General features: G+C 34.2%; 1 protein-coding gene across 7 annotated transcripts in view; it reads left to right on the forward strand.

Annotated features, from left to right (window-relative positions):
* The window catches only part of TBC1D5 (TBC1 domain family member 5), a 476,616-nt gene that overhangs the window by 336,679 nt on the left and 121,180 nt on the right, over positions 1-18,757 (forward strand). For all 7 annotated transcript variants that reach the window (XR_015733979.1, XM_087892584.1, XM_034402458.3 and 4 more), the window contains one exon: positions 9,215-9,357. Coding sequence is in view for 6 of the 7 variants with exons in the window: in XM_087892584.1 (XP_087748710.1) it covers positions 9,215-9,357 (143 nt within the window). In the remaining variant the exon portion in view is untranslated. The remainder of the gene's footprint in view (positions 1-9,214; positions 9,358-18,757) is intronic.

Here is an 18,757-nt window from a genome sequence, read left to right on the forward strand (position 1 = left end):
GGTTAGAATGCAGTACTGCAGGCTATCTCTGCTGACTGCCGTCTGCCAGCAGTTTGGCAGTTTGAGTCTCATCGGCTCAAGGTTGACTCAGCCTTCCATCCTACTGAGGTCAGTAAAATGAGGATCCAGATTGTTGGGGGCAAGAGGCTGACTCTGTAAACTGCTTAGAGAGATGGCTGTGAAGCGGTATAGAAGTCAAGTGCTATTGATATCTTGGTTCTAGAGCTGGAGTAGCACTCTTCCCAAAAGACCAGAACTATGACTCTATAATGAGTTATGGCTAGTGTTGGGCACTATTGGGCAATATTGGAGCCTGTATCTAGGGTGACTTTCTTCAGCTTTAGTTGGTGTACCAGCTGCAACCCTTTCTGGAGCAGAACTGTTGCCCTTGCAAGAGTTTCCCATGCTCTTATTATTCCCAGGGTAGGTTATTGCAGTGTGCTATAATGGACTGCCTGTGAATAATACTTGGAATCTGTAATTGTACAAAATGTAACAACCCTCTTTTTAATGGGTAAGAATTGCTGTTCATGCATAATACAAGTGTGTGGGCTCTGCATGAGTTATCTTAGGGTTTCTATATTCCTTGTTGAATATGGTGGTAGAGAACTACATAAAATAGATGAATGTATATATGCAGACATATATAGAATCCAGTGAGGTTGGTTAAAAATCGAACTGATATGGTACAACGATTAACATGCTGGACTGGTCCTTTGGAGATCCAGATTCAAGTATGTACCGTATTTTTTGGTGTATAAGATGCTTCCCCCCCCCCCAAAGTGAGTGGAAATGTTACCCTAAACCAGCCACCCACTGTCTCCCACCCTTCAGTCTCTGCCTCCCAGCAATTTGTCTCCTTGCAGCAAACAGCATGGTCAGTTTCAGTACAGCCTGATATAGCACGAGCAGCTGATTGGTGGTTGGATCTGCCTTCCAGAATACCACTTTCAGCTGTTCCAGCTGTGGAGACCGCCACTGTCATTGCCACTGCCGCCTATCCCTGCCTCTGTGTGCCCCATTTTTGGCCTCCACATTTTCGGCCTCCACGCGCCCCATTTTTTACCAGTTCCAGGTGGCGGGGATCACCACCACTGCCATCTATCCCTGCAAGGGCTGAAAACAGGATGTGCGGCAGCCAAAAATGGGATGTGCGGAGGTGGCGATAGGCAGCAGTGGCGATGGGTGGTGGCAATCCCCACAGCCTGGAACAGTTGATAGACGGTATTCCGGGAGGCAGATCCAATGGCCAATCATCTGCTCATGCTAAATCAGGCTATGCTGAAGCTGACCATGTTGTTTGCTGTTTGCTGCAAGGAGGCAAATTGCTGGGAGGCAGATTTTTTTTTCTTGTTTTCCTCCCCAAAAGCTAGGTGCATCTTATAGTCCAGAGTGTCTTATAGTCTGAAAAATATGGTACTTGAAAATGGAACGGGGACATTGGGGGCATTCTCTTGAGTTATTAGTGTTCATGTAGGTCAGTCGTGAATCCAACCACTTGAAAATCAATCTCTCTCTCTCTCTCTCTCCGTCTCTCTCTCTCTCTGTGTCTCTTTTTTTTTCTCCCTCCCTTCCTCCCTCCCTCCCTCCCCCTCCCTCTCTTCACAACACACATTGTGAGAGGGAGATAGATAAACGTAATGGACTCCCATTAAAAAAGGATTACATCTTCCATATTGTGCTGGACCCAAACTGACAGTGAACCCAAACTCCCTGGGCTTGTAAAGTATACATTTCACATGTAACTGTAATGCATGCAATTGTACAAAGTGATGATAGAACATTCATCATGTCTAAATAATGGAAGGTGCATATTGTTTAAATTACTAACACTCAAATTCACTTGACATTAATTTCCTTGGTCAAATCTTTTTTGAAATAAGTCTGTTTTGACAAGCAATTTACCAAGTATCTTTGTAGAGAGAGCTAGGCTTGATGGGTTGTTGCATTAGCTACTTGACATTTGTCCCCAGTCAGACCGGATGCCACATGAAAAATTTACTCTGGCAAAGGCTCCCAGGAATAAACAGTTCTCTAGTGTGGCTCACGGGGGAATCGACAAGGTGAGCAGAACTTCAACTTGTCACGGATGCACTGTTCTGACGAACATAAGTAGATGCTAATGGCTAAATCGTGACAGAATAAAGTCCCACAACCATATGGCTAATTGCCACAACAATATCTTCAGTGTTATTAATCAAGTTTTCATAGTGTGCCATGATAATTGGAATAATTAGAAGCTGCATAGGCATTGCTTTTTTCTCTCTGTCTCTCTCACACACACATTCAGACTCTGCAGACAAGCATCTAGAAGAACCACTATTTCTATGCTGCATTATTTAGTGCACATTTTCAACAAATATGGTAGTTAATTAATGAATTCCCTGTTTTTTCATCTGAATCTTTTATTACCAAATGGGTTTCTTCAGGAATATGTGGATAATTAAACGAGTCCATTGTCTTCTACCCATAGTGGCTAAATTCCCACCATGCAATTCTGCTAGCTGTAGGCAGTTTATTTTAGAAAACGTATGTCTGTTATTTTATAATTCACATGTAAAATAGAATATGACTGCTATCCCACTTAGTTTGCCCTGGAGTAATCCTAATTGAAATCTATGGGACTTGACTCTGATGTATTTCGTTACCCAATCATTCTTTAACAGGCTGCAAATATAAGAACTACATGCCGAAACACTGTTGCAATATTAATAAATCATACATTAAAGTGTAGTGAACTTATATGCAGCTTTGTTTTAAAGTTTTTAAATTGCATTTAAAAAGCTTATATGAGGCATATTTTTAACACTGCCAAATGCAATATAGCAGTTTAGTTTTAGTACTGTAAGAGTTCAAGAATGCCAAAAAATATATGCTACATCTGAACTAAAGATATAAGTAAAGCATCTATTTAGCATTTTTTGCTTAGGTGAGTGCTTAAATCACCATTGTCATTCGTTTTGAATGTATACTGGGTCTTTCTACAATTTTATAGCCAATGAGAAGCCACCCAGGATTTCCTGGGTACATGTAAAAATAGGTATTGAACTGATCAATATAACTGGAAGATGGATGATAATGACTTTCTTCATGAATATATGAAGGCATTATTAGCCAAACTAATGGATAGAAATGGACTGCTGTCTATGGCCTTTGAAAGGCAGCTTAATTTAGTTTCAGAAGTTAATTTAATTAACATTAAATACTGTGGTAACAATAAAACCATTCTGCTTCTGTTTTCTAAAAAGTTAGTTTTTCTTTGATCAAGAATTTCCAGAACAATATCCTTCAGGCTGCATGACAAAGTGGCCTAAGCTACTAGAATTGAAAACAGGCTTTGATTGAAGCTAAAATTAGACCTCCCCAACCTGGTGTTCACCAGCTAGTCTAGAAGTACAACTTCCCAAATTCCTAACTAGGATAGAAGGGCAGTTGGTACTTTTAATTCCAACCAATTGGCAGACCATAAAGCCAGAAAAGTGTGCATCATTAGAATATGTTCTAAAATTGGAGTTTTGATAGTACAGTGGTTTAGTGCACCCTGTTATTAACACAGCTGCCTGCAATTTCTGCTGGTTCGAATCTCTCCAAGGCTCAAGGTTGACTCAGCCTTCCATCCTTTCTAAGGTAGGTGAAATGAGGACCCAGTTTGTGGGGGCAATAAGCTGACTTTGTATAAAATATACAAAAGAATGAAGGCTATTGCTTAACGCATTGTAAGCCGCCCTGAGTCTCCGGAGAAGGGCGGCATATAAATCAAATTTTTTTTTAAAAAAAATTTTTTTAATCAAATATTTGCCTCTATTCTTTCGCTAAGTCATGCAGAAAGCTTTGATAACCTAGTATGTGCTTTCTTTAATCTATTAAATTTTTAAATTTTAATTTAAATTTTTAATAGAAAGAAAAGGAACAACATCATTTTACCCATAGAACTTTTGGTAGTTGTTTTTGGCACTAAACAGCTCACTAACAGTTTACCCTACCACATTACTTCACTGCAGTGAATAACAGTTACTTACATGGGAGAAAATAGAGAAATGAATTCATGCAAACAATTTTCTTTTCTTGCCACTTTATCAAGCTATCTCTACTAGTCATGGTTCCTTTTGTTTTTAATCACATTTGAGTCCTTTTTCAGGCATTCCGTTTAATGCATATGGGGTTTCCCTCTGGATAGAGAATGATCTGTGCATGCTATTTCCATCCTTTTCTTTCCTTGGCAATGTGTTCAATTGGGAGTGTGAAGGAGAGATGTAGTCTTGTAATTTAAACATCAGTACCCCACATGCAAAATTCATGTTGGTATATATTAGATCAGGGGCAGCATTTCTGTCATTGTCATATTTTATTGTCTATTAAATTTATAAATACATGTGTATAACTATCTGAATTGATGCGTTCTTCCAGCAACACATCTTTCAGCATTCATGAATAAAAATGATGAAACCAAGATAGATTCCATAATATTAACAGTAGGTGATAAAATAGAATATAATTCTTGCCCTATTTTGTTGTATTTACCCTACTTCTCTTAACAGTAACTATTATTTTTAAAAGTCCTTTAAAAGAAGATAATGAAAGAAAGCTAAAGGAAGCCATACCAACTTCAGAGAAAAGCAATAATTTTCAAGATGCCATTTTGAATATGAGAGCTTTTTTCAGTTTAGATAAAGCAATCTGAGGCATATTTATAGAGAATGAAAGTTATAAGAAGAAAATGCAGTAGGGGAATATGTTATTATGCTTTTATATTATATTTTTTACAGAAACAACAATATTAATCCAATTCTGGCAAAATTTCCAAGGTGTATGAATTTTTTTTGTACATTTGTCAGATGAGGATAAACAAGTTGCCTATAGTGCGTAAAAATTATGTAATAGCTTGCAACCTTAGATAAACATGAGAACTACACAATCCCTGAGTGCATGTTAATAGAAGGTGTCTTTTTAATAGGACTGTATTAATTAATAAGAGATGCTACTGACTTTGTAAACAGTTAATATCGTTTACTTTTGACTATAATAAAGTTGATTTGACTTAGCATAATATTTTGGAAAACACCATTTAAGGAGCTATTTACTCCTGAATTCTTTCATTTTCTCTGTGAAGTAAGAAACTACACAATTATACAAGAATATCTGAGCGTAATTTTTTTTAAAAGGTGTGATAATAGTCTTGGAGAAAAAGTTGGGACTTGTAGCAGTCATTGACATGGCTTGAATTTCGACATTTTAATCTGCATTATAAGGACAAGTATTCATTGGGTTTTGTAACTATCAAAAATGCTTCATTTTTCTACTTCTAAAATATACAGAAAATCAGGGCACTATACCAGTATATGAATTGTACAAGGCAAATTCTTAATATTTCATACATGGGAATGGGCTAATGGATTATTGTACAACACCTAAAGACAAGTCAATATTTGACTTGCAACAATAGATCTTTAAATTTTAGTCCTCTTTCAATAGGAAATTGTCTCATATTCTTTAACTATTTTATATAGCATTATGTACTTATACTATTTTTCATTATGTTTCTCTTTTAAAAATTTAAACATCACGTTGTGATAGTACTCAAATCATGGTTTGAAAATATTCAGAGACCTGTCTGTGGCTCTAGCTCAAAGGGCCTCTAATCTCCAGCCACTCACCCTGCATGAACATCAAGTAAGAGCTGTGCTGAAGGCCGTAAATCCCAACAAAGCTGCAGGTCCAGATGGAGTAAAAAAATGGTAAAAACCTGCACTGACCAATTAACGGGTCCTGACAAGGATTTTTAACATCTCCCTGCAATTGGCTAGAATTACATCTTGCTTGAAAGCAGCCAAAATCATTCCAGTTCTGAAGAAAGCAGCCATAAACAGCCTGAATGACTACAGATCCATTGCACTGATGTCTATAGTGATGAAGTGCTTTGAGAGACTGGTTCTATAACACCTCAGATCCTGTGTTCCACTAAATTTTGATCAACACCAGTTTACTTATAGAAGCAACAGGTCGACAGAAGACGACATCGACATGCATTACATACTGCATTGAGACACCTTGGGAAATCTGGGAACTATGTCAGAATGGTTTTTATGCACTATAGCTTGGCCTTTAATACCATCTTACCAGGCATTCTCATTGAAAAGCTGACTGACCTGAATTTCCCTCCTCTCATTTGTGTCTGGGTCAAAGACTTCCTGACGGACCGTCCACAAACAGTAAGGGCTGGGTCTCTGACATCTTTCACCCTGAAGCTCAGCACAGGCTCCTCTCTGGACTGCGTGCTCAGCCCCTTCCTGTACTCACTGTATACATATGACTGCATATCCTCGAATCCATCTAACACCATAATAAAGTTTGGAGACGACACAATGGTGTTGGGTCTTATAACTGGAGGGGACGAATCAGCATACAGGGAAGAAATCCAGAAGGTATCCATATGGTGTTCAAAAACAACTTACATCTAACTTGGGAGTGCTCATTAGTCAAGATCTCACCTGGAAAAATAACATGTCCATGGTGGTTAGTAAGGCTCAACATTTCCTTAGAGTCCTGCGGATAAATCAGGTGGAACAACAGATGATTACTTCTATCGGTGTACAACAGAAAGTATCCTCACATACTGTATAACAGTATGGTATGCTGGTCTAACAGCTGTAGACAGGAAGGCACTACAGAGAGTTATCAATTCAGCACAAAAAAACATTGGCTGCCCTCTAACATCACTAGATGACATCATCAGGTCTCGCTGTTTCATCAGAGTAAGGAAGATACTTGGGATGATTCACATCCTGGCCAGTGTCTCTTTTCGCTTCTACCATCGGGCAGAAGACATCAAAGCATAGCCAGCTGGACAAACAGGTTTAAAAACAACTTCTACCCAAAAGCTGTCAGACTCTTAAACACAATCACAATCACTCCACGCACATACGGAAATGTATGACTAGTCTTTTTTTCCCAGTTACTTGTATAGGGATTATTCTCTATACTATTTATGTTGTTTTGTATTTTCTGTTATGGATTGCACCAGAGAGGCTAAACCAATTTTGTTGTATAGATGATGTACAATGACAATAAAGGCTATACTATGCTATACTTCATGTTAAGCATTTTTGTAATTTATTTATTTATGTCATACCATTGATCCAGTTATCTCTGACTTGTAGCTGCATTCATTAAATTTATTCTCAGTAATCCTTAATAAAAATAATTTCTTTTGAAAATTTTAAATTTAATATTTTTAAAGTCATTCTAGAACATTAATATATCTCTTGAAGGTCATTTTTAAACTACCATTTGTGATTAGTAATTATGGATTGTTTTGAGATTAAGATTTAATTATACCGAAATCATGTGTAAAACACAGGACTATGCTTTTTAGAAAGGAAATAGTAATAACTATTACTGGTTTTTTTTTTTTTTTAAGTCCTTCAGTATTTTAGACTGATTTGCAATTCTATGTTAGTGTGGTAAATACAAATTATTGTGTTACGAAATGTGATAAAAGGGTGCGCCGTCTTGAGCATAGCAGTCTGCAGGTGTAGCAGATGTGAGGCTAGAATTAACAGGACAGAACTATAATTAAACTATACAACCATTCAAAAGAAAGGGACTCCTTGTCCAATGGTATCATTAAGTGAAACTTAGATTATATCTACATATTGGAAAGAACAGTAAAAGTGTGTTAATTAGTATAAAAACATTCCGGCATAATTCTTTAGAGCATCTATTTTGTTTTATAGGAAGAGAAAGCATGCTGTAGTCTAGCCAGTTAGAGATGTTAGGATCCTTGGTTTATGGATACTACTACAATATTATTGAAAAGGTACAGATAGCAGTTAGAATACAATAACTTTCAATTGTGTGAATTACACATACCCATCAACTCTGCAAGGCTGATATCCCTATGATTTCAAAAGCAGAGAAATCCTTTAACTCTCTAATTCTGTAAAAATAATAACTCTTCATTCCAGTGCTTAATATTTTCAAGAAATTTAAAAACAAAAGAAAAAGGCACCAAACAGACTGACTTGAGTATCCACAGTTAATGCCACATTGTAAAATGATACAGAAAAAAATGGAATTTCTGATTTTTTTAAAAAATGAATCCTACTATGTCACAATATGTTTCCCTCTCCCATTTCACAGACACAAATGTTCCTTTTAGTGTATTAACTTTATCTGTTTCTAGTACAAATTTCTCACAATCTGTGAATCGTAAGTTTGGTGAAAAAAGATTATGTTTGTAATACAAAAAAAAATAATTTCTGTATGGTAGTCACCAAGACGAAATCTTCCACACCTTGTGCAGTACAATTAGCAGTAAATTGTGCAAAGGTTCTGTGCTTCCTCTTCCTTTTCAAGTTTTAGGAGTTCTGATTTGTAGCACTTGAGATATATATTGTACTTGTTCGTTTAAATTACATGAAGAATTTTATTATATTTCTGAATTTTAATTGCTTCAGCTATTAGCATAAAATACAACTGAAAGTTAGTTACCTCTACTTAGGATACGTATTAGACATAGGACTAAAACATTTGGTTCAATTACTTAAGACCTTTTAAATGAAAGGCACATTTCATAAACAATTTGATCAATTCCGTAACAACTTTTTATAATTGAGCTCAACAGGAATGTAAGATTGGTAGGTATACAAACTACCAGTTTAATAGCATTTCAAAAATAGTGCTTTTATGCACCTTAATACACTTCTATATGTAATCTGGTTAATGCAGATTTGACATTTTCTAAACCACATATTGGCTTACATACCAGGGGGAAGGGGAACCTATTCTTAGAATTACTTTCATACGGAAAGTTCAAAAATGAATCATTAATGTGTCTCCAACTACAATCATGTAAATCCAATTAAGTACCATCTAGATATCTAATAAATTATTATGAGGGGTCCTTGGTGCTCTCGGAGCTTGCTTGTTTTCTTGTAGATGTTTCATTAGCCAAACTAGGTAACATCATCAGTGCTAGTACGAAGCTGTCAGCAAACAGCGCTCCTTACTAGCACTGATGATGTTACCTAATTTGAGTAATGAAATGTCTGCAAGAAAAAAAGCAAGCTCAGAGAGCACCAAGAACCCTTCACGTCAACCCTGAGCTACAAATATTCTCCTTTATTAATAAATTATTATGTATTGGATTTCTCTATAAATTATTTTTCATTTGTGATGTGCAGTTTTTTATGTGTTCCTTGGAATTTCTTTCTAGGAGATGGATAAGACTGCTATTTGGACGAGAATTTCTCCTTCAGGACCTTCTTGTTGTGTGGGATGCTTTATTTGCTGACAGCATCACTCTTGATTTAGTTGACTACATTTTCTTAGCTATGTTGCTATATATTAGAGATGCCTGTAAGTATTATTATCATATCTAAGTAGTATATATAACTTGTTCTTGTGGAATGTGCATTACTTTTCTACTTGAAATATAGTTGTTTTTTTTTAAACTGGAAATAGATGGTATCTAATTGTTCGTATATGAAAGCAATTACATTAATAGTAAAAATCATGTTAATGCTCATACTCCTTCTACGCTGCTTTTCATATACAGAATTCTAAACAGAATTGCATAATGTAGTGTTCAAAGTAAGTATAGATCGCCACCTTCTGCCAGATATTACAAACTGAGTAAAAATCTGTATTTCATTATTGACATATTTTGCAATTCCTTTCTGTCCTTTTTTCTATTATCTGTTTAATATGTCATTTATATATTACAATTAATTCAGAATATTTATCATAATTTCAGAATTTATAGAGGAAACACTGTTTTTTAATTAAATGCACAATCTATTATATGAAATTCAGAGTTTTAAAAAAATCTTTCTTAAGCAAATAGAGCATAGGAATCTTGGGCATCTTAGAAGTAAATAAAAGACATTTGTAATCTAACTCAGAATTAGCTCAGTTGTTTGATGAACAGGCTTAAAAGTACAAGATAAATAAAATAAATAATTAATATTAATTGGACCATCCAGTTTAGGAATCTACTACCATTATAAATGTAAAAACCTTAAACATCTTTTTGATACACTTCTAAAAAAATCAGTGTTCTTTAGTTGACCTGAAGAAATTACCCAAGCCTCCAAAAACTTACTGTATATACCCTTTTAGAGCCAACTCTTGAAAACAATTACACTACTTTTTTTTAATATAATATTCTCTTGCATCACATTGTTCCATTCTCAACACTCAGAAAATATGAGGTTGGCTCCAAAGATATATTTTGATTTTATCTTAAAATTAGTTCAGCTGCCCTACATGTATCCCCAGTCCCAGTTAGATGTTCTCTTTGGTCAGCTTGTTTTCTAGATCTTGTTGAATTAATGCTCCTACCTTTTTGTATACTATAAAAATGAATTTCTTTTATTTTAAAAAAACACAGCTCAATTCTAGGCTTTTCTGCACAACAGCAGTGAAGCAGACAATATTGAGTTCAAACCTCTGAACTAACATAATTGGAAGCTTGCAAAATGAATATTTCTTACCCCCATCTCTTACAATGCTAAACACTTCAGAAATTCTTCTGTGACAAAGTAGTTGTAGTCTGTGACAGATTTTGAAGGCTTTATACGCATCTCCCAGCTTTATATTAATGATAGGAATAGAATAGAAATAAATTGAAAGCCAGGAGATGAGATTATAAAATAGAGCATTAGTTAACAGAAGTAATATAACTATTTAAAAGTATAGTACTTCTAATTTAATATTAATAATTAGACCATCCAGTTTAGGAATCTACTTAACTTATTTCTACTTAATAGAAATAACTTCTATTTTGTCTGAAGTTGCAGTAAAGATTAAATAAAATGGAGATTTGAGAACTTAATCACATTTGATGCAAACGGTGTACAAGTTGGAAATGAATGTTTCATTGTTTTCTAAAACCCATTAAAAGTACAAACTGCTAAATTTTCTAAAAACTTGCCTGGGTATGTTTCCAATAAACAGATCCTTAACATAAGAAATTCACTTTTTTTTTAACTATAAGGAAGCAGAACTATCATACAGCTGCCACATTATGAAACCTGAAAAATTTCAAATCTCAGGTACAGTAAAAGATTTAAAGTTGCCAAGACCAAACTATATTAAATATAAGCACCAGATTGGTGTAATGGTTAAGGTGCTGGACTAGAAAATGAGGGACCGCGACTTCGAGTTCTCCTTCAGGCCAGTCACATATTACCTCATAGGATTGTAGCAGTGGGCAAAATGTGAGGTAGAAATATTGTATACTCTATCTTGAGTTGAAGAAGGTAAAAGTGAAATATGAAACTAACGGTGAATATATAATAAAATAAAAATATCATTACTGAATTATGTAAAACGTATTATATTAAAGCAATATTTGTTTAATATATAGGCAGCATTCATAGGCAGCATACCTATTCAGGAGGTCAACCAGCCAATTTTATGTCCAATATGATTGTTGAATTTCATTCTTCTTATTACAGTTTTCCTTAATCATTTTCTAACTGATGTTTGGTATTTCATAGCTAATACATGTGCTGCTTCCCCATTTTTGAGGTTGGGTGAGGTTAAGTAGGATAGTTGGGGAATTCCTTCTTACTTTCTTAGATATATTTTTCCTGTGTGCTTCTAATTTTTTTTTCTTTACTTGCTATAAGGATTAGTCCCATAAGTGCTTTTTCCAAAACACAGCTGGACTTTCTTGGGTTATTTTTTTTCTTTTCACTTCTCATCCAAGAAGCTTCATCAAGCAGTTTTGCTTGGATGAGAAGCAAAACATCTTCAAGGAAAAACAAAGAAAACCCAGTTACCTTTTTAAAAAAGCACCTTTGGGACATGAATGTAAAAAGGACTTGTAAAAAAAGTCTGTAAAAAAAATTCGAGAAACCTAGCTCATTTTGTCTGGAAATTAATCCATTTTTTTTCTTTTGTATAATTATATCTGAATACTTAGATTCAAATAAAGTCAGTTTGTTATTCAGCATTTTCTAAAAATTCTTTTTTGACTCACATAAATTGTGCTATATGATCCTCTGCATTATTGTCTCTATATTAATAACCTGTCTGAACACATGATCCCATAGCAGAATCCAGCCATTTTTATTTTACTTTTATTTATCAATCTTTGAATGTTCTAATTCAGATAATTTAAGAAATTGCTAATCCTTAAAGGTCTGTGAAGATTCTCAATCATCCAAGTCATGGTTATACCAAAGATGCTTTTCCCAAAAGGCAACTGGACTTTCTTGTTTGTTTGTTTTTTATTTATAAAAAAATATTTCTCATTCAAGCAGAGCTAAAGAAGATTCTTGGATGAGATGTGAAATAATAAAAAAAAAATCCAAAAAAATCCAGTTGCCTTTTCAAAAAGCGCCTTTGGGACAACCATCATGACCTGAATGTCTGAGAATCTCCATAGACATTTATTTTTTAAGTAGATTGGAAACCACCAGTTTCAAGAATAATAATGTACAAAATGAATACAGGTAGTCCTCAACTTACAATAATTCATTTAGTGACTGTTCAAAGTTACAACGGCACAGAAAAAAGTGATTTATGATCATTTTCCACAGTTATAACCATGATCATGTGATTAAAATTCAGATATTTGGCAACCAACTCATATTTATGATGGTTGCGGTGTCCCGGGATGTGATCCCCTTTTGTGACCTTCTGACAAGCAAAGACAATGGGGAAGCCGGATTCACTTAACAACCATGTTACTAATTAAACAACTGCAGTTCTGCCGTTGTAACTTTGAACAGTCACTAAATGAACTGTTGTAAGTTGAGGTTTCACTTGTCATCCTGGCTCAAAGTTTGTTTGTTCGTTTGTATGTTTCCTTACAAATAATTCAAGGCGGCGAGCATAACAAACTCACCATCACCTCCTATTTTTCCTACAACAACCCTGGGAGGTAAATTGGGCTGAGAGAGTGTGACTGGCCCAAGATCACCCAGCTGCCCTTCATGATAAAGGGAGGACTAGAACTCAGTTTCACACTTTTTTAGCCTGGTAGTTTAATCACTAAATCAAACAGACAAGGACAGATCTTCAAGGTAAAGATAAAACCAAGTTTTTGGAATCTTCTTGAAGACTAAGAGTTGGGGTCAACCAAATTTTGGAGAAGACATTATTCCAAAGACCTGGCACCTCAACAGAAAAGGCATCTATGTTACGAGCCCCTCATTCCTTTTAATTCAGGAGTGGAGAATTTACATCCCTCTACATATTCTTAAACCAAAATTCTTTATAATTTTCCATGCTAGCTGGGACTGCTGGAAAGTGAAGTTTAACAATATCTCATAATTTGGGATTATAATATCTAAATTGACAGAGGGGAAAAAATGCAGTTAAGTGTCACATACTACAGTATATTCTGTAATAGTATTCTCCAGATCTTCTGATTTAGGAGATTAGAGTTGAAAAGGCATAGGAAAGTGTGGGTGACATGTAGGCTAATTTGTAAACAAACATAAGTGAAATGCTTTGTTGAGGATTATAATATGTATTTCAATTCCATTCTTAGTATGAATATTTTTAATGTTGAAATTGGTGTGTGCATTGCAAATGATGTTTTTATAAAACATATAAAAAAAATTAAAAAAATTTTTATGAAATACCCCTACATATTTTCAGGAATGCAAATAGACTAGATCTGTGATGGCGAACCTATGGCAAGCATGCCAGAGGTGGCACACGAGCCATCATCCCAGTTCAGCTCCTCTGCGCATGCGCGCCTGTCAGCCAGCTGGTCTTCGGGTTTCTGCTGCACATGCGTGTGGGGTGGGGCACATGCGGGGAGCGCACTTGGGGAGCACGTGGGAGGTGGGGCATGTGCATGCACAGGGGTAGGGTCCATGCATGGGGGCTGCACACGCATTGCATTTTGGGGGTTCTGGCACGCGCACAAACACGCTTTGGGCACTTGGTCTGGAAAAGGTTAGCCATCACTGGACTAGATAAAAGTAAAGAAAGTTTTACCAAAGCAGATTATAATTATAGCTTACATACATCAAAAAAACAAGTTTCCTTTAGGGTTTAATCACAGAAATAATTCATGGGACCACCCAAATGCGACCAATTGAATCTACAACTAGGTATTTATATGTCCATGCCAAACATTATCTGATCTCTGATTATATATTTACATGGTCTTATGAAACATATTTTCCAAATTCAACAATTGAACAAAAATGTAGGAAATGTAAGAACTAGCATACATTAACCGGTATCACTTAATTCATATTGATTGATCATAATACTTGGTATATTGAGAAGAAACGTCTGTCCATGTTATTCCTAAAAAAATGCATAATACTTCTTGTGATTTATTATGCATAGAAAGTGCTTTTGTTTTACCAAAAAAATATGAGAAAACAACAGTTGCCCAAGATGGAACACTTGAGTTTCTGCATTTAACCCGAAGCCTACTTTTACTTTATGAAGCCTACTTTATTTAAAATATAGTGCCATTCCAACTGCCAAAACTGCTAGGTTTATCTTAGCTTTACTTATTTTAAGGCCTGTTGAACCCAGAGATCTGTTCATCAAATCTCATTCCAACAATAAACCATTTTCTCCTTCAATTTAAAAATCAGATATTGTTAGTATGTCAGAAATCAATTTGGAATGAAATGTTGACCTTAATTTATTATTGATTGCCAGCACTAATTTTGGTCATAATATTGTGAGCATTTTGAAAAGATGACAGTCGACTCAGATTGGAAATGTTCCTTGTTCAAATCTGTTCAAATAATTATTCTAAAAGAATAATTATTTTAAAATGTTTTTTGGAATTTTCCTGTATCTTTCAAAAATAAATGGAATTACTCTCTTAACTCATCAATTAATTTTTATTTCAGTCTTACATAATATAAAGCATACATCAATGTTTATTATGCCTTTTTCTTCTGCCTCGAAGGCTGAACTACTGGTTCTTGTCCCAAGCTTCAGACTAGGGTGGGTGAAGGCTTTTTGTTTCATGAATCATCTTAAGAGTCAACTAATATAATTAAACAAAATAGAAATTAAAAATTCTTAAATCCTTGATTAGGATTTGAATTGTTACATTTCTACCTGCCTTAGATTGTGAATCTAACTAGATAACTCATTCATAATAATAACCATGTAGGTTCTTGGGAAGGATTCTGTAGCTGGAAAAAAATATCAAATCTAGTCTAATTTGGTGACTGTACAACCACACCTAATAATGCAAAGTGTTATATATAAAGTTGTGCATATTTTCACCTTGAATTTGTAAGGAAAAAATTACAGAAAACAAAGAAGACAGACTACAGGTTAGTATTCCCTAAGGAGCAAATTTCTTGCTGCCATTAGCTATTCCGTGGAAACCCTCTTTGCATGTTTAATATATTAGTATTTTTTGATGCTGAGGAATGCTTAACATCTGGCAGACTCCTATTTGTTTTGTTTTCAGGCACTGATGAAAGAACAGTTTCTTCTCTGCTTACTTCACAGTATAGACAGTATCTTGTGGTTCATTCTTTTATGAAAAACTGATTTGTATTTGCAGTTTTTTTCCATTTTTGAAACACTGTACAAAGTAAACATTTCATCTCTCTCCCCCCCCCTCTCTCATACACACACACACACACACACTGAAAAACCAAAACATTATTTGACCAAACCAACCAACCAAATGAATTTAGTGTCTAAAATAAATAAAAGACTGGGGTTTTTTTTAATTGCAGCTGTGTGCATTGCTTTTCAAAATATCCCTGTATTATATCAATTGCTGTTTGAATTTTTTAATGATTACTAAAGCTGGAGGCATTTTCATTTTCATTGCTAAGATTTTTTTTTTTTTTGCAGCTGGCCTTTACCTGTGCCACCAACCCCAATTTAATTAACAGTTCTGTGGAATACAATGCACATTTACTGTATATATCCCATATTGCTGATTCAAACATGGTGGGAACAAGTACTATCTTAAATGATTCCATTACTGCTGTTGTCAAAGATCTGAGTAGGAAGACCTGGTTTAAAGCATGTACTTTAAGCATGTCTGCTGGAAAAAAAAGCTCAGCAGACTCCAGATGAGTAAGAGCATGCAAGAAATTACAAACAACTCAACCTATTTCAGTTCACAGAAAAGCAACTGTTCATTTTCACCGCTTTGGCATTGCATTCCACGTATGACAAGACAATTTATATAAATCTCCATCCCTCTGCCCAGGATGGCAATCAACGTATTGTTGCAACAGAAACTAAGTAACCACTATTCAGGCAAAGAATTATTAAGAAACAGGATCAGAGGTATTAATCCTTCCTATTAGGCTTCAGAATTTAAAAAGTAGTACCACATAAAAATACTTATATAATTTTCCCTGTGGAAAATAATGAGAAATGGATGCTGGCAATTGTGTAGCTTTAAAAGCCACTAATAATTACTATCTTTTTAAAATTTGGCTTGTACTAGAACATTTTTGCAATTGTCTGCAAACAAATTTAATCATGAATCATATGTAATAATTTAAAATCTATTTATAAATTCAATAGAAATTATGTAAGCATCTTGATTTTTTATCATATTGGGAATTTAAGGTGTAGTAAATAATAAAGTTGACCATTCTGTGTGTTTTCATGTGTCTTTTCCATAAGCTATATTTTGCTTTCTTTGTTACAGAATTTTAATATGAGATATAAGAATTTATTTAAACATGCTGATTTGAGGATAAATCCCATTAAATATAGATTAAATTACTTCTGACTAAATATATTTGTCTACATTATCCCCAATTCATTGGTTTATATAGGAGTGTACTATAAAATAATATTTTGTCATTTTTTCATATGTTTTTGAATTTTTACTATTATATTTATTAGGTAATTATATTTATTTATGCTCAAATTTCCAGTACTAAGATTGCAAATCTAAGCACATTTTCTAAATGACTAAAACATAAATGAACACAATGGGTTTTATTAATTTTTCTTTATGAGATTTATCTCTGCATTAAATGAACCTTAAGGTTGCATTTTAAGTGATATGGACGTTAATTAATTCTAATATTTCTCCAATAGCCATATTTAAATAAAAATAGTTGTTTAGTCCCTCACCATTGTTCATAATTATTTACAAAAGTTTCTTGATTGCTCTATTATAGCACCTGTAACTAATTTACTATCAATATTCTGATCATTATTGAATCCATTCCTTTTACCAAAATTATCCTTAAAAATCATATCATATCCAGTCTTTTTTCCAAGAAACAATCAACAGAAGAAATATAAAACCTGGTTTCAGTTACGATGTTAAAAAGGAGTGTTTGAAGAAAATAAATCAAACACCATTTCAGAAAACCCATTAAGGATATGCTAACTACTTTCAACATTGTTTATAAAACAATGTTGAAGGATTTCTTATCATAACTGCCTTTATAGTGTGCTACATTTCATTTGATTGGTTCTATATAATACACAGTCCATTTATTATATTCAGCAGAAAGATCTCTTGACTGAGCCCTTTGTATTCTATTCATTATAGTAACTTCAAGTAGAAAGAAAGAAGAAAGCAGGTATCTGTACATGAACAAGAAAAACAAAAGAAAAAAGAAAGTGAACAGATAAAGAATGAGTAGGATAACCGAAAGCTTTATAAATGAAAGCAGATGTATAAAATTACAAGCTGTCAGATCAGCAGCAGAAATGAAGATGATAAAGTGCCTCCCACTATCAATTATAATTATTCATTTTGCCCTGTCTTGCAACTTTTCCTCATAAACCTCTTCAGATTATGATGGAAAGGCACCAAATGATGACTCACATGGAAGAAGAGGGGGACAGAATCCTTCTCTAAATGTCCAATTCTGTTAAACAGCCAATATATTTGTATGATTTTCGTTTAGTTGAAGTGATTTTTCCTTGTTCTCCAAAAAAAATTCTCTAAGATTTATAGTTAATGAAAAGAGTAGTGTTTATATAACTGAAATTTTAAAAGAATAATATGTTTATAAAATTATACTACGGTACCTTTAGATGTCTCGTAGGGTAAATAATTTTAGAGTAATAATCATAAGCTGCTTAGACAGATATATTGTCAAGATTTAGGCCGTCCTATAGAATTACAGCAGTTTACATAATATGTAAACAACTACCTAAAGATACATATTTAATCTTACTTGTAATTTTGTTTAATTTTCCTATCATGCCAGATAAAGACAGTCAAATGGCAACTTGGCTTGCTTCCTAGAATTAACAATCTCATAATTTAATTTTAAGAAAGATGTGGATGATGTTCTGTGTTCTTTATGAACAGAAAGAAATCAGGTTTGTTCTCAATTGTTTGGGAAGTAAATGTATTGAAAGTAATGCTATAGTATTTGATGGTATTATTACTAAATTGGTTCCAGTTTAGAATGAATTGAAATCAAGAGGTTAGTGATGCTGAGTCCTAGTCTTGTTGATGGTGTTGGATATACTTAGAATGTATCTAGAATACTTTAAACATATTGGATGTGTTTAATTAAAATCATTTGTTCTGTGTAAACCGTTTAATTTTCAATTTCAACTCATAATTGGAAAAGGATAAACTGGCACTGGATTTATTTGAGCAGAATTATCATAACTTTTTACATTTATTTTGTCTCCAGATAAGTATAGTTTTAAAATCTTACCACCACTATCCCAAAATGATAAAGTATTCTGATATTGATATAATCCATTATCAATTCTCTTCTTTCTCCTCCTCCTCCTCTTCCATCTGATTACTTAGTATTTTTAATCATGGGGATGATGAAATATAATCTGTCTTTCCTTT

The sequence above is a fragment of the Pantherophis guttatus genome, chromosome 4 (assembly GCF_059756535.1).
Source record: "Pantherophis guttatus breed Tessera chromosome 4, ASM5975653v1, whole genome shotgun sequence".
Classification (NCBI taxonomy): domain Eukaryota; kingdom Metazoa; phylum Chordata; class Lepidosauria; order Squamata; family Colubridae; genus Pantherophis; species Pantherophis guttatus.